At 36.8% G+C, this 14844-nt stretch overlaps 5 protein-coding genes across 6 annotated transcripts; 2 read left to right on the forward strand and 3 right to left on the reverse strand.

The window, feature by feature from the left end:
* The first annotated feature begins 656 nt into the window (after positions 1-656).
* On the forward strand, positions 657-1286 carry LOC106385200. The gene has a single exon (XM_013825145.3). It carries the CDS (start codon positions 737-739, stop codon positions 1016-1018), a length of 282 nt encoding a protein of 93 aa, XP_013680599.1. The 5' UTR covers positions 657-736; the 3' UTR covers positions 1019-1286.
* Positions 1287-2345: 1059 nt separating this feature from the next.
* LOC106384969 (katanin p80 WD40 repeat-containing subunit B1 homolog KTN80.3) lies at positions 2346-7740 on the forward strand. Its single transcript, XM_048751867.1, has 18 exons — positions 2346-2685; positions 2932-3062; positions 3378-3495; positions 3584-3810; positions 3939-4041; positions 4166-4236; positions 4314-4388; positions 4504-4647; positions 4727-5063; positions 5167-5667; positions 5929-5988; positions 6083-6207; positions 6332-6466; positions 6594-6668; positions 6780-6892; positions 6981-7097; positions 7186-7254; positions 7357-7740. Exons 1-18 carry the CDS (start codon positions 2658-2660, stop codon positions 7421-7423), a joined length of 2496 nt encoding a protein of 831 aa, XP_048607824.1. The 5' UTR covers positions 2346-2657; the 3' UTR covers positions 7424-7740.
* LOC106384970 lies at positions 7647-9412 on the reverse strand. The gene is made up of 8 exons (XM_013824899.3): positions 9048-9412; positions 8856-8943; positions 8651-8736; positions 8461-8539; positions 8313-8372; positions 8105-8226; positions 7948-8019; positions 7647-7846 (listed from the first exon to the last, which is right to left on the reverse strand). Exons 1-8 carry the CDS (start codon positions 9332-9334, stop codon positions 7744-7746), a joined length of 897 nt encoding a protein of 298 aa, XP_013680353.2. The 5' UTR covers positions 9335-9412; the 3' UTR covers positions 7647-7743.
* A 1395-nt stretch (positions 9413-10807) lies between these two features.
* LOC111204259 (ferredoxin-thioredoxin reductase, variable chain, chloroplastic) lies at positions 10808-11533 on the reverse strand. Its single transcript, XM_022698561.2, has one exon. The coding sequence runs from the start codon at positions 11463-11465 to the stop codon at positions 10932-10934; it is 534 nt and encodes a 177-aa protein (XP_022554282.1). The 5' UTR covers positions 11466-11533; the 3' UTR covers positions 10808-10931.
* An 856-nt stretch (positions 11534-12389) lies between these two features.
* LOC106383359 (lipoyl synthase, chloroplastic-like) lies at positions 12390-14679 on the reverse strand. Of its 2 annotated transcripts, none has more exons than XR_007321068.1 (7): positions 14152-14643; positions 13937-14013; positions 13522-13612; positions 13193-13350; positions 12921-13078; positions 12717-12827; positions 12390-12626 (listed from the first exon to the last, which is right to left on the reverse strand). XR_007321068.1 is itself a non-coding variant. In XM_022698559.2 (7 exons), exons 1-7 carry the CDS (start codon positions 14521-14523, stop codon positions 12549-12551), a joined length of 1059 nt encoding a protein of 352 aa, XP_022554280.1. In that variant the 5' UTR covers positions 14524-14679; the 3' UTR covers positions 12390-12548. The 2 variants fall into 2 exon arrangements, 1 of the variants encoding a protein (XP_022554280.1); XM_022698559.2 differs by having other exon boundaries at positions 12907-13078; positions 14152-14679.
* Positions 14680-14844: the final 165 nt, after the last annotated feature.

Here is a 14844-nt window from a genome sequence, read left to right on the forward strand (position 1 = left end):
CCATCCAAATAGCTAAACCCAACCAATTTTCATGCTAATTTTTGATATTTAGCATACATAATTCAAATTTCTAAGTATATTATTTTTTAATTTTTGATTTCAAGGTAAATTGGGATTTTTGAATTTGTGTTATATAATTTAATTGGATATGTGAACTCGAATTCATCATATGTTTCTAAATGATAATTATTTCAAACCCATCATATTTAAAAAAAAAATTTGATCAAAATCTATCATCTATCTATCTATATATAAAGTAGTTTTTTCTCTTTACATGACAAATGGCAGTGGGCTTTTGTGACACGTGTCCTCACTTCTCGTGAAAACATGCATGTTTGTTGAAAAGAATGACCTCCACTTTAATATAAGAGAAATATAGGTTTTGAAAGTTTACAAAAAAATGTCTTAGAAATTAAATTAAAACTTATACATTAGATCAAATCCGGAGAGAAAAAAATATTATGATCCACTGTCCAATATCAACTACGATATTTTCATCACTATTCAAATGGAGTATAATTTATAAACAGATGAAACTTCAAGTATTTCAGATACTTTGTACATTGCAATAAACATTACACTATTCCCCAAAAAATCGAAACCTGATTCACAAGAAAACCTCTCGATAAAGAGAGAATCCACTGTGACTTCATGAACCAACTCTCCGACCCACCTTCGCATTCCTCTAGTCTATCTCTCTATCTCCTATACTATATAACCACTCTCACATTTCTCTATGATCGTATTCGTTTATACAAGCATCATCTTCATCATCGTTCACCAGAGAGATAAAAAAAAAAAGAAGATGTCGTCTGATTGGGGTCCGATTCTAGTGACGGTGATACTCTTCGTGATGCTCACGCCAGGACTTCTGTTTCAGTTGCCAGGACGACAAAGATACGTTGAGTTTGGTAATTTTCAGACAAGTGCTGTCTCCGTTATCGTCCATTCTCTTCTCTACTTCTCCCTTGCCTGCGTCTTCCTCCTCGCCCTCAAGATTCACATCTACATCGGCTAAGTCCATCCCCTTTATTTTCTACGTTTCGTTATGTTTTTTTTTTTTTTTTTGAGAAAGTACGTTTCGATATATTGTTTCCAAGTTTTCTTAAAAAAAGTACGAATTTGAAATCGTTTTCATAGTCCATTTCTTTGCATCGGACCCTTTTGCTTTATATGTGTAATGATGTGTTTACCTTTTCTCTTCTTGTAAACGCAAAGATTGGTTCAAACAATAATGTCATTTGTAACATTTAATACATGAGATTAATCGATTGCATTTAATTTCATTTATTCTTGTCTTTTAATGTTATCGATCGGTCAATTATTTCGGTTTTAAGGTTGGACACAAACCGATCATGAAACCAAACTAAACCGATTATCGCTTTCTCTCTAAACGACAATCACCAACTAATAATTGCACTAAGCACCGACAACAGTTTCAAATCCAATTAACTACTACTGTTTATTATATTATTATTTTCAAATGTCAACCGAATCTAATATTTACAAACACAAACATTAACTTATTAATATTCCCAAAACTACAATACTCATTTTGATACAAAAGTATAACTTTAAGATAAGTGTACTGTGGCATTTCAAAAAAGGAAATTATTATACTGTAATAATGTTTTATTTTATGAAGGTATATTTTGAATTCAGGTAAGAGATAAAGTACTACTATTGGCCTATATATTGTCAGTTCACAAATAACTTAGATTTGTCCTTTTAGCAAAAAAAAAACAAACTTAGATTTGTCCAATAAATTTTAGCTTGGGATGTAAATGATAGTAAACCTAAATACTAATAATTCAGATAGGAATGTTTTAGTTTGAAAATAGAATTTTATCAAAAATTTAGAAACTAAGTTTAATTTTTTTTATTAATATCATAACTAATACTCCCTCTGTTTTTTATTGTAAGTAGTTTAAGTAAAATTTGTTTTTTTCAAAATATAAGTAGTTTTCATAATTTATAGTGTGACCAATCAAATAATATATACTTACATATGATTGGTTTAACTACACCTAATTTATATATTAAATGCTACTTTTGAAAAAATTAATAACTTTCTTAATATTTGTGCATTCACATAAAAATACCTATATAAAAAAAACAGAGGGAGTATAAGCCAAAAATTTTAGGTGGAACTAGTAGATTAGATTACAGTATGATTTATTCTACTAAAAAGTAAATTAAAAACTATGAACCGTGTGTGATATTCTGGCGGTTAACAGTTCTAGTAAATCGACTTTGTAATTTTTAAAAATTCTTTTGTAAAAATCGAAAAATTATTAGGAATTTGAATAAAAGAAAATAAATAAATAAAAGCAGCTTCCTTTCTCTCTGTGTATCATTCACACATCTCTCTTCTTCTTCTCTTTCACTTCGCCATTAGAAAGAAAGATAAACACTTTCAAAATACAAACTCATCCCAACAACTCCCTTTTATTTACCAAAATTTTAAATCTTTTTCGTAAAGCGAACAGCGACGTTCACTGCACGGATACTCTTCTTCTTCTTCTTCAAACCTGCATTCTCCTCCTCCAATCAATCTCCAGATTTCGATTTAGCCGTCGAGAAAGCCGAGATCTTTAAGGTGATTCGAAGCTCATGCATTCGTGAATGTTCGCCGTTTCAAGGGTTTCGTTTCCGCCATGACCACCAAGCGCGCTTACAAGCTCCGTATCCTTCTTTGTGTTTCTTTAATTACTCAATTTTAGAAGCTTCTTTGTGTTGTGAATCATTTGATTAACTAAAGTGCCTTGCTTGATCTGCTGCTTGTTCACGAGATCTGTACGCACTTCTTAGCTTTTATCTGTGATTAAATTATGACTTTTAAGACTATTAAAGTTCCTTTCTTTTGACTACGTGTCTCGTTATGTGAGAGTATTGCTTAGCCTTGACTTTGTGTGATTACATTTGAAAAAGAGGAGTTTGTGGCACATTCTGCTGCTGTGAACTGTCTTAAGATTGGGAGGAAGTCCTCTAGGAAGCTAGTAACGGGTGGGGAAGATCACAAGGTTAATCTTTGGGCTATTGGTAAGCCCAATGCCATTCTGGTCAGTTCTTTCTCACTTCTCCCTCCACTGCTTTTATTGTGGAGTGCTTCTCGGTTTGATTATGATTTTATGAGTTACTTTTAGGACAAAATGAGACATGATTTACGATATAATGTAGTAAAGCATTTGGGAGATTTTATATCTGAGTGTCTCTACTTGTGGATGTTGTGCTTTTATTAAGAAATGTCACTCGGTTGACTATGTTTATATTAGTTACAGTTAGGACAAAATGCTGTCACATTGTAAGATATAATGTAGTAAAGCAGTTTGGGAGATTCTCTGTCTGAGTGTCTACTTGTGGATGTTTGTGGTCAGAGCTTGCAAGGGCACTCGAGCGGGGTTGATTCAGTAACGTTTGACGCTTCGGAGGGATTAGTAGCAGCAGGAGCTGCTAGTGGCACTATCAAACTTTGGGATCTCGAGGAGGCAAAGAGTAAGTTTAGTAGTTTCAAAATACTCTTCTCATTTTCTGTTGGCTCTTATACATACTTAATATGTTGTTTTGGTACATGAATGGGTAGTTGTCAGGACTCTCACTGGTCACAGGTCGAATTGCATATCCGTGAACTTTCACCCGTTTGGTGAGTTCTTTGCTTCTGGTTCTCGAGACACGAATCTTAAGATATGGGATATAAGGAAGAAGGGCTGCATCCATACCTACAAAGGCCACACTCGAGGTGTCAATGTACTCAGATTCACCCCTGATGGTCGTTGGGTTGTATCTGGAGGAGAAGACAATATTGTAAAGGTTTGTAGCTGCCTTTGTATCTATCTTTAGTATTGCTTACTGTACTTGCTATCTTGAAACCAAGTTATCTGCAACTTTTGCCTTCTCTTTGAACGTTGGATCTGATATATATGAGTTGCTTTCATCAGGTGTGGGATTTGACAGCTGGAAAACTGTTGCATGAGTTCAAGAGCCATGAAGGGCAAATTCAGAGTTTAGATTTTCATCCCCATGAGTTTCTGCTTGCAACAGGTCTGTATCACACTTCTTTCTAGGGAAACTTTGTAACACTGTTCAGATTTGATTACATCATACACCTTATTATTCATATGAATTCTGTTTTTTTTTTTTTTTTACTTTTCGCCTGTGGTAATAGGTTCAGCTGATAAGACTGTAAAATTCTGGGACCTTGAAACATTCGAGCTTATTGGTTCTGGTGGAACCGAGGTATCATGTGTTGTCTTTACTAGCTCTACTTACGCGCTGAGTCGAATTACAACTTTCTAATTATCTCCTTTCCTTAGACTACTGGGGTTCGTTGCTTGACCTTTAATCCAGATGGAAAGAGTGTGCTTTGTGGATTGCATGAAAGTCTCAAGGTAGTTTTCTTCAGGACATTTCAATCAAAGATATATTAGCTTAACTATCCCTATTTGTAGGATTTAACCACTTATACTTTACTCCTTTACATTTTTAACAAATCCCTCTTTGTAGATTTTCTCATGGGAGCCAATAAGGTGTCATGATGGAGTCGATGTTGGATGGTCAAACTTATCGGATATGAACGTTCACGAGGGAAAGCTTCTTGGTTGCTCATATAATCAAAACTGTGTAGGCGTGTGGGTTGTAGACCTCTCGGTATATCTCTCTCTTTCTCCTGCATGCTTTGTTATAGTTTTATTTATTTATCTCTAACCCCTCTTAATGACATTCTCAGCGTACTGAGCCTATGAGTGGAGGCGCCACTCAGTCAAATTTTCATCAGGAGAGAATATCGAGCTCAGGCAGAGATCAACCAGTTCTGAATGATAACAGCTCAAAGGTCATTCTCAGAAACGGTTCCCAGAAAGTGAATCCTTCATTGAAAGAAACAAAGTCTCATGGAAGATCATCAGTTCCTCAGAACCCGGATCCTTCGCCAAAGGAGCCAAAGTCTACTGGAAGGTCATCAGTATCTCAGAGCTCAGATCCTTTGGTAAAGGAACCAAAGCCTCTTGGAAGACTGTCAGTTACTCATAGCTCAGACGCAGCTAAAGAGTCATTAACCTCTTCATGTATGTTTTACTTTTGTTCTTTTTTTTTCTGTTTCCTCTTATAGCACATTGCTGCTGATTAAATGAAATGACATTTTCTTGGTTTGTTTGCTGTTTGCTGAAGCCACAGGAAGTACATCAGGCTCTCCTCATAGGCTCACATCAACCAGTTCTCCAAAAGTTTCTTCTGGTGTTGTCTCTACTGCTGCAGCCTCAAAGAGGAATAACTTAAAGGCAAATCTTCCAATAGTCAATAAAGGGGATTTTTCCTCAGTAATTGTTCCCAGAACGGACCCAATCATTGAGCAAGCAGTTGAATCCAGAGCAGAGCTTGACATTATTGGAAGAACTATGCCATATTCGTTGCAGTCCAAGGCGGCTGATTCTCGAAGGCTGTCTAGCATCAGAAATGAGCCGGATCTACCAACTGATTCGCCTCTTGAAAGGTCTCACTCTCAGCCTACAGAACCAAGCAATTTACAAGACGGAAATACATTTACTAGTGAAGAATCTGGCGAATGGGATACAGCTGAGAGGAAAAATAAAGACAACAGATACAGAGGATTTGGAAGGTTTAATTCAAGATCTTTGCTGAGATCACCTCCAAGAAATCACGACGAAAACTGTATGTTTCAGCTCCTTTTCAGTCTTCGTTTCCTTGAGAGCAGTTATGAATTGCATTTGATATTGTTTCCTTCTTGGCATCTTAAATTTTGAGAAAAGTTTTCTGAGATTCTGAAGGACTTAAGATATTAGGAATCAGTCTTTAGGTATACGTGTTGGTTTTAGTACAACATGTTTAGTTTGTCCTTCTAAATTATAGACAGCAGTGTTGAGTTTTATGGATGCTGTTCTTAGTTCTAAGCTAACGAACTGTTTGTTTCAGCTGACTTGAATAGCTTTTGTGGAAATAGAGATCAAAGTCCTATTGAAAGTCGAAGAGGAGGTAACTATTTGGAGACATCCTTTTATTTATTTATTTTTCTTTTTCATATACGTATCAGTAGATTCTCATTATCTATGCCTTGACATCATACTAGGAAGACTGCATTCCCTCGCTCAATATAGGGAAAGAAGAGGAAGAATTTTCAACTCGGAGGGTGATCATGTTTCGAGTTCTTCTGGTGGAAATATGACTACACCAAACATTCGCCCTTCCAATATGGTAATGGCCTCAAAATAAAGAGCGATGAGTTTTCTCAATTGCTAGTCCCCAACATCTCATCTGGTCATGTTGCTGCTCGTGTTCATACAAAGATAATAGTGACATATTACTTTCTTTCATACAGTTCAATCAGAGAGGAAACCATGTGCCAGTTGATGAAGGAATCACTTCTGATAGTGAAGAAGATAAAGCTGCAGAGGTGATGGGGCAGCACGATCAATTTGTCAGCTCTATGCAGTCTCGTTTGGCTAAGTTACAGGTAACATGTGGAAAGCACAAATTATGTTAATGCTTTTGGTTCTGTCCTAAGTAGCATGCAAGCTGTAAAACTTCATAGTTTTCCATAAACGTTGTTTGTTCTCTAAAGAATTTCACCATATTTGCAGGTTGTCCGAAGATATTGGGAAAGAAACGATGTCAAAAACTCGATAAGTTCAATAGAGAAGATGGCTGATAATGCTGTAAGCAACTTCTGTTTGTTCCCTATCTAATTCATGTTTATAAATACCAGTGCAATGTTGTTAAAAAGATTTTTTTACTTGCGCAGACTCTCATTATTTCATGTTGTACAGGTCGTTGCAGATGTATTGGTTATAATCACTGAGAGAACTGAGGTATTGACACTGGATACCTGTACCTCTCTTCTTCCCCTTTTGTCAGCTCTTCTAGCGAGTAACATGGATAGGTAAGCAATTCACTCTGAAGAAAATAATCACATCGTAAATGTCCTTTTTTGTTGTTTCTGATTGCCGTTTCATGTCTTTACACTTTAGACATTTGAGTGTCTGCCTAGACTTGCTGCTAAAACTGTTAAGAATGTATGGGTCACAAATTTACTCGTCGCTGTCAGCTCCATCATCTGTCGGTGTAGATATTGAGGCTGAGCAAAGGTTGGTCTCGGTTTAAGTTTTATCTGCATTTCATTTTTGATAGCAATTTACTTTCTTTCGCAACTCCAACATGTTTCTTGTTATCCAGGATGGAGCGGTACAGTCGTTGCTTTGTTGAACTCGAGAAAATCAAGGCTTGTCTTCCCTCTTTGGAAAGGTGAGTTTTCTTCATGTATTATTGGAACAATGGTTCTCTTCTCTCTTCTAGTCTTATCATCTTATCTCATATATATATGCATATCTCTCTGTGTCTATGCAGAAGAGGAGGATTAGTGGCAAAGACTATCCATGAACTCAATTTAATATTCCAAGAAGTTTCATCATGATGCTCCCTACCGGTTTGAATGTGGATTTGGTTGCAGTGTTCCAGTGTGGTGTTTATAACAGAAACATAAAGCTAATTCTACCAAGCTAACCAAAAGAGTCTACGGAAGACTTAACTAACGCTCGAGTATTACGTGTGGCTTTGCATTGCGGAAGCAGAATCTCTGCAATGCTGTCTTGGTTTCAAGCCAACTTTGTGTGTAAAGAGCCATTTCGGCTGTTGTGTATTGATCTAAGCTTAATCATTTCATTATTTAATTATGTTTTCTAGAGCACAAAAGAAAAGCCTATATTACAACAAAAACTGTTTTCAGAAGATTCATCAAATCTTGAAGTACTTGTATCCAAAATCAGGATTTGTCATCCCCTCTTCCCAATCTCCCATTCGTTTACCACCAAATACTACTTGCTGAATGCCCAAGTACCTGTAATTTCATATTACCAAAAGTTAATGTTGTCTGCAACAGAGAAGAGATCAATCACAGAGGATGTAACAAGAGCCAACAAGCTCTCTTGAGTTACTTACTCTGAACCCACAACTGTCAAACTGTTGAGAAGCACATCAAGTGCGAAGATATCAGAAGTACCAAGATCAACCCTGCAAGTAAACTTTATACTAAGAACACAGTTTATAAGGAGATGTTTTGCACAAGAACGGATGTGTCTGAAAAAAAGTGAATTACCAGACACGACCCCAGTTGTCCTGAAATTCAACGTCGCTGATGTCATGGAAGGATGAAGGCATCACTTTGAAGCCCTTCTCTGCGTCGTAGAGAGGATCATATTCCATAGATGAGTTTGCTAGCTGCAAGCATAAGGTTATATCATTAAGAGGGAAGCGTGATACATGAGGAGAAGTAATATGAGAAACAGAGCGGATGATGAACAGACCTGTAAGTTAGATGTATTGAAAGCGCCCAATCTCCCCATAACATACCATGCCTGTATAACCTGTTAGCAAACTCAAGTTTCATTATGGTCAAATGAAAGAAGCATTGAGTCATCAGAGTAAGAAGAAGATAAATTTCTTAATTCTTACACTTCCAAAAAGATCAACATCTCGATCTGAAGGCGATCCATAGAGCTCAAACCATATGAAGGAGTCAACAGGATTGAAACTGCAGATATCAATACATAGAATATTAGTCCCAAGTAGCCGTATGTTGTGGAATGGAGACAACAAAGTGAGGATAAAATGAAAAGGAAAAAAAAAAAAAAAGATTACTCACTCTCTGAAGCTAACTTTGAAAGAAAGCACAGAGCCAGTCTTCTGCTTCTGGAAATCTTTTCCCTTCTTCCTTACCCTTTCTTCTACCTGAACAAAATAGTAAGCAAATCATGTCCAACTTCGCAATCAACAATAAACAAACACATAAATATCTGAACATGTATTCCAAATCTTCATTAACAAAGAAACTATAAAGGAGAGCAAACCTTCTTTCTCATGAGCTCAGGGTTGCCTATGCTATCACCAAGAACAGCTCGAAGCTCTTCATCATCTTTACAAGCACTCTCAAGTACCCTGTTTCCATACAAATTTCACCCAAAGGTTCAAACTTTCTCGCCACATAAGCAAAAAGACAAACACTTTGGAGTGTCAAAAGAGAGAGAGGAAGGAACAAGTACTTGGCCCAAGATGGGTAATCGTGGAGACGATCGTAGTCGCGTTTTCTCTTCTCTTCTCTAACTTTGAGTAATCTCCTTCCTCTCGCCGTCGTCCCCGAGCCTTTCTTCGCTTCCGACATCCCGCCGCCATTTTCACCGGCGACGTTGTCGGAATTAGAAGAGACAGCGACTAGAGAGGGAAGGTTACGCTTGTGGAGAGAAAATGGTTGTCTCTGAGACGCAAGGAAGGGAGAGAAAACAAGATTCAGACAAGGAAGGGAGAGGGATAAGATATGACTTTTGTACATTTCTGTTTCCTTCGATTCTATTATGTGTTTCTGTAAACAACAAAGCTCAAGTTGAGTACAAAGAAGGCTCCTGCCATTTTCACATTCGCACTAAAACTCATAATTATCGGACTGGTTCGAACCGGTTAAGCGAACTTATCCAATCAAAATCGTATCAAACAGTTTGGTTTATATGAATAGTAAACCGAATCATAACCCAGCTGAAACAAGGTAGGAAACAACATTGCTTCATAGGTTTTGTTTATGTTTATCACATTCGAAGACTGCGGATATTCCACTTCCGTAGTCATAGCTACAAGTAGGCCCGGGCGTTCGGATACCCGTCGGCATTCGGATCAGGTTTTTCGGATTTCGATTCTTTTTTATAACACTTCCTAGGTCTCATTCTAGTAAATTTGCAAATACGGGTCGGATTCGGATATAACACATGGGTCCGGATCGGTTTTGTATCACATCATGGAACCCATAAAGTAATCATATATCATTCGGATTCGGGTTATATTGGATCGGTTCGGATATACCCGAAATAAAATCTAAAATTTAAAAGTAAAACATAAGAAATATATATTTATTTATATATAATTAAGTATTTAAGGTGATTATTTATATTTTAAATACTTATTGTTAGATAACATATCAAAATAAATATGAAATTGAATATTTGAAATATATATTCATGTTTCATATAATTATATTGTATATTATTTTGGACATTCGGATCGGTTACTTCGGTTATCTTTTCGGATTTTTCGGGTTTTTTGGTTTTTCGGATTACCCGTTCGGGTTCGGTTAATAACACTTCGGGTTCGGATATGTTTTGTACCACTTTACAAGACCCATTCGAATACTTTTTACATTTCGGACCGGATACGGATCGGATTTTTCGGTTCGGGTTCGGTTCGAAATTCGGGTTACGGATATTATGCCCAGGCCTAGCTACAAGACTACAACAACGGAGCCATCCACAATGACCTTTAAAACACTCAGAGAATTTTTTTTAAAAAAAACTAACTGCTTAACATTTACATTCATGCCTCTTGAATGAAAATAAGCCTTGCTACAATGATTACAGAGTGAAATTGAACATTAACTATTCTTCATCCCACATTTTATTGTCTTGGGAAAAAGAAATGACAAGCACCATCTGATGTCATTCCTTTCCGTTCAGCTTATGTACTCGGTCCTAAACTACAATAAGGATTTGCAGCATAAGGGTCATCTGAATGTCAGCATAAGAGTCATCTGAACGTCGGCATAGTTAGAGTCATTATTATCACAGGAAGCTGTTCTTAACATTCACTCTCTAGTCTGCTACTTCTACTTGATAATCCCCAATGGATGATATATATTTTGAAGGATAAGATATCCTCCAAAGATGTTGACTTGATTCAAGATCAAACAAGAGGAAAGTACCATACACTAACATCTTAATGTGCCAAATCAAATCAGAAACAAGAAGAAGGGACTCAAGAATTGGTGAAATGTTATGTAATATAATATGCTAAACTGTATACACAAAAGTACATACAAAACCCCATTCACAACAAAGTTTGTTCTCTTTTAGCATCAAGACGAAAGCTTTTCCCCTTTTAATCGATCACTCATCAATCAACTCGAACTCGTCCTCCTTGAGATGCGCGAAGAACTTAACAGGACCACGGCCTTCGATCTCTTTCACGAACTGCACCTTAAACGGCAGATTAGCCGAGATCCTCTTCCCTTTCCACAAAACGACGTAGTCTTTGATCGAACCTTCCATTCCCATCAGCTCCACCTCCGGAACTCGAACCACGTGGTACACCTTCAACGGCGCCGTAACCCTAACCCTAGCCCCGATCTTCTCCTTCGCCTTCTCGTCTTCCTCCGTCTCCAACGACGTGAGATCAGCTTCCGATTTCACGGAAACATCGCAGCGAATCTTCTTCGATCTTGGATTCTTCCGCGAGATTGAGAAGAAGGCGCATTTGCTTCGACCGTAAGAAGAAGCAGATAATGAAGTAGAAGAAGAAGAAGAAGAAGAAGCTTTGATGGTTTTGCGTCCGTTAACAGAATCAGTAAAGAGACGGACTTGCGATGCCGGAGGACGAACGGCGGCGATAATCGCCGGCGACAGCGCGAAACCGCTAGTCATCTCCGCAGGAGAGAGTATCTAACGAAGGAAAGTGAGAGTCTTTCAGTTCTGTTAATTATTAGATTTAAATGTATAAAGTCTCATTATATTTGGATAAAAAGAACGGTGACACGTGTCACCATCTGAGACTTGTGAACACTCTTAAGGATTCATCAAGGGATGAGGAACTTGTGGCTCGGACTGGAGAGAGTAAACGAGATGAAAATAAAAAAAAGGTGAAAATGAGAGAAAAAATAAATATATGAGACATTAAAATAGTAAATATATTTTCTTTTGGTTAAGTTGGAGTAGATTTGTTTGTGTATTTTTACTTTCTTCTCTAACAGCACTAGAAGAAACAGGAAGAAAATGATTTCTACTTAATTGGAACAATTTTTAAAGTAAATAAGAGAAAATAAGAGTAATTGATTTTTTCTCCTTCATTTTTTACTCAAAGTGGCATACATTCACAGCCATAGTAAATATCTTCAGAAAATAGAATAAAAACAAAATAAAATTCATATATATATCCACATTGGTTATTGTATAAACCACCAAAATAAATGAAGGAGGGCAAATCTCCAAAATAGCACTTTTCTAAGTTTATATCACAAAAATAGCACTCAAAAACTAAAATGACCAAAATAGCACCTTTCTAAGTTTATCCTTTGAAAATTTTAATTTTTTTATTTTTCAAAATTTGAAATCTTATCCCCAAAACTTCATTTCTAAACTCTAAACCCTAAACCCTAAACTCTAAACCCTAAACCCTAAACCCTAAACCCTAAACTCTAAACCCTAAAATTTAAACCCTAAACCCTAAACTCTAAACCCTAAAACCTAAACCCTAAATCCTAAACCCCACCTTTAACTCTAAACTCTAAGTTTGTGACTTTTGATAATATATTAAATGCTATTTTTGTGACTTTTGACCTTGAATGCTAGTTTGGGAACAAAAACTTGATTTAGTGCTATTTTTGTCATTTTCTCATAAATGAATTGAACAAGAAGACAGAAAAAAAAAGATGGAGGGGAAGTATTTGTGTTGTTGAGTCTCAGTTTACATGTTTGGCATTTAGATAGTAAAAGCCAATCGTTGCTCTACTAAGACAAAGATTTAGCATAGCTTTCTTTCACCATTGTCTTGACAAAAAGTTCTCCTGCTCTGTATGAAGATCTCACCTGCAGATAAAAAAAAGATATAAATCCAAATCAACATTCATGGTTGTTCTTCAATGTTTGAAGAGAATTGCACATCTTTAGATATTATACCAGTGGACCACTTGCAACATAGCGAAATCCAATTGATTCTCCGTATGTTTTCCAGAAATCGAACTTCTCAGGTGTCACATACTCTTTCACGGTCAGATGCAGTGGAGTTGGCTGTATTGTGGAACAAAAAGAAATAGCAATTAGAGATCTTTCTGTGTTGGATATGATGTTTGCAAGAAAGTAATTGTACCTGTAGATACTGACCAAGTGTTAGAATGTCAACATCTATAGCTCTTAAATCAGCCATTGTTTCCTTTATCTCTTCGTCTGTTTCTCCAAGACCAAGCATTATGGAAGTCTTTGTGATCATTCCAGGTTTGCTGATCTTCGCGTGTTTCAACACCGACATGCTCTGCTCATACCTGCCATTTCTCCACATTTAGTACAACGAGAGAGGTGGATAAAAAAACTATGTACTGCCTCATTTAAACCAAATGGGGAAGTAATTGATTGTGTAACAAGTATAGTATACTCACCCGGCTCTAGGATCCCTCACAAGTCGCTGGAGCCTCTTCACAGTCTCAACGTTATGAGCAAAAACATCCAATCCCGAGTGTACAAGAGAGTCCACAGCCTCCAAGTCTCCACGGAAATCAGAAGTTAAGCACTCTATCATTATATCCGGCTTAAGTCTCTACAGAGATTAGAACCAAATTTCATTTCATAAACACTCTTGAAACTAGAACAAGAGATCATGGGACATAGCTCTCACCTTATAACCTTTGAATGAGAAAGCTGAGTATTATTTGGCACTTCCACTACTAACTACTTCCTTAGTAAATAATGCATAAACAAGAACACTAACCTTCATAGCTTTAACAGTCTGTGCAAAATGTCCACTTCCACCATCAGGTAGATCGTCACGGTCTACGCTGGTTATAACTATGTAGTCTACACTGCAACAAAGGAAAAGCCAAGATAGCATATCATATATTACACTGGTTCACAAAGACTCATAAGGCTTCAATAACCCAACTTTCTCATCATTGTATGCAAAAAATGACTATTGAGACTACAATGACACCATCTCCTAGTTCAATTATACAATCCAACTAACGATAAAGCTATGTGAACTAGTTCCCGACTTTCTAGTGTCCTAAAAAAACGGGGAGAAATTGCTATCATGTGCCAAATTCATAAAGCTCTTACCAATACCACAAAGAAGCTAAAAGAAGATTGTATAATCATCTCAGATTAGGAATCAAATAAAAGACACTCACCCCCAACTGGTAGTACAAGTATCACCAAGAACCATGATGGTCGCAGTTGCTATACCATCTCCACCTCCATTCCAACACTACACATAAAAAAATAGCTAATTTCAGAATCTTAACAAAAAAAAAACACTTAAAAAAGGTGTAACCTTTTCTTCTTCTATTGAACACCAAAACCACAAACTCTAGACCAAACACAATTCAATATCAAAGATGCTAACCTCGCCTATATTAGGACACTGAGCTTCCTCACAAACAGTGTTGAGCTTGAGACGAGTCAACGACTCCTTCACCTCCTGAAACCTCTCTCCCTGTGGCGCCTTTTGTCTCAGCCAAGCAGGCTTCTTCACGTTCGGATCCCTCCCTGTGAAAGGACCCATCTTTGGCATCCCCCCTGGGTAAAGATCGCTCTTTTTCACTTCAGACTCCATCTCCGACGACAAAGAAAACGCATTGGTCCGCATCGACGAGACATCCTTGGACTCGCATCGGATTCTGAAAGTCAGATTCGAGAAGGTTGTGGAATGACGATGCTTGTGTGAAGGGATCGGAACTGAGAAAGTGGGTTTCGTGATGGAGCAGTGGTGAATCATTTTTGTCCGAGAGATTTTTTTTTGTTGTGTGTGTGGGCAAAAATGGTGAAGAAGAAGGTTTTAGGAGATTTGGAACAGAGTGTAGAGACTCTGGTTTTGGTTGGTTAGCTACTTTGTGATATCCGCCAACTACCAATTACAGCGCCAAAATAAAAACTGATAATATTTGTTCCAATAACTAATAATATTCAATGTTAACAAAAAAAAACTAAACAATAATATAATTTTTTTTAAGAATAGTTTATTATTCTATTATAAATTATAAGAAATATTGACAAAATTATAAAAAGTTATATAAACGATTTCACGACTGATAATTTG

Source organism: Brassica napus, chromosome C3, assembly GCF_020379485.1.
Source record: "Brassica napus cultivar Da-Ae chromosome C3, Da-Ae, whole genome shotgun sequence".
NCBI lineage: Eukaryota > Viridiplantae > Streptophyta > Magnoliopsida > Brassicales > Brassicaceae > Brassica > Brassica napus.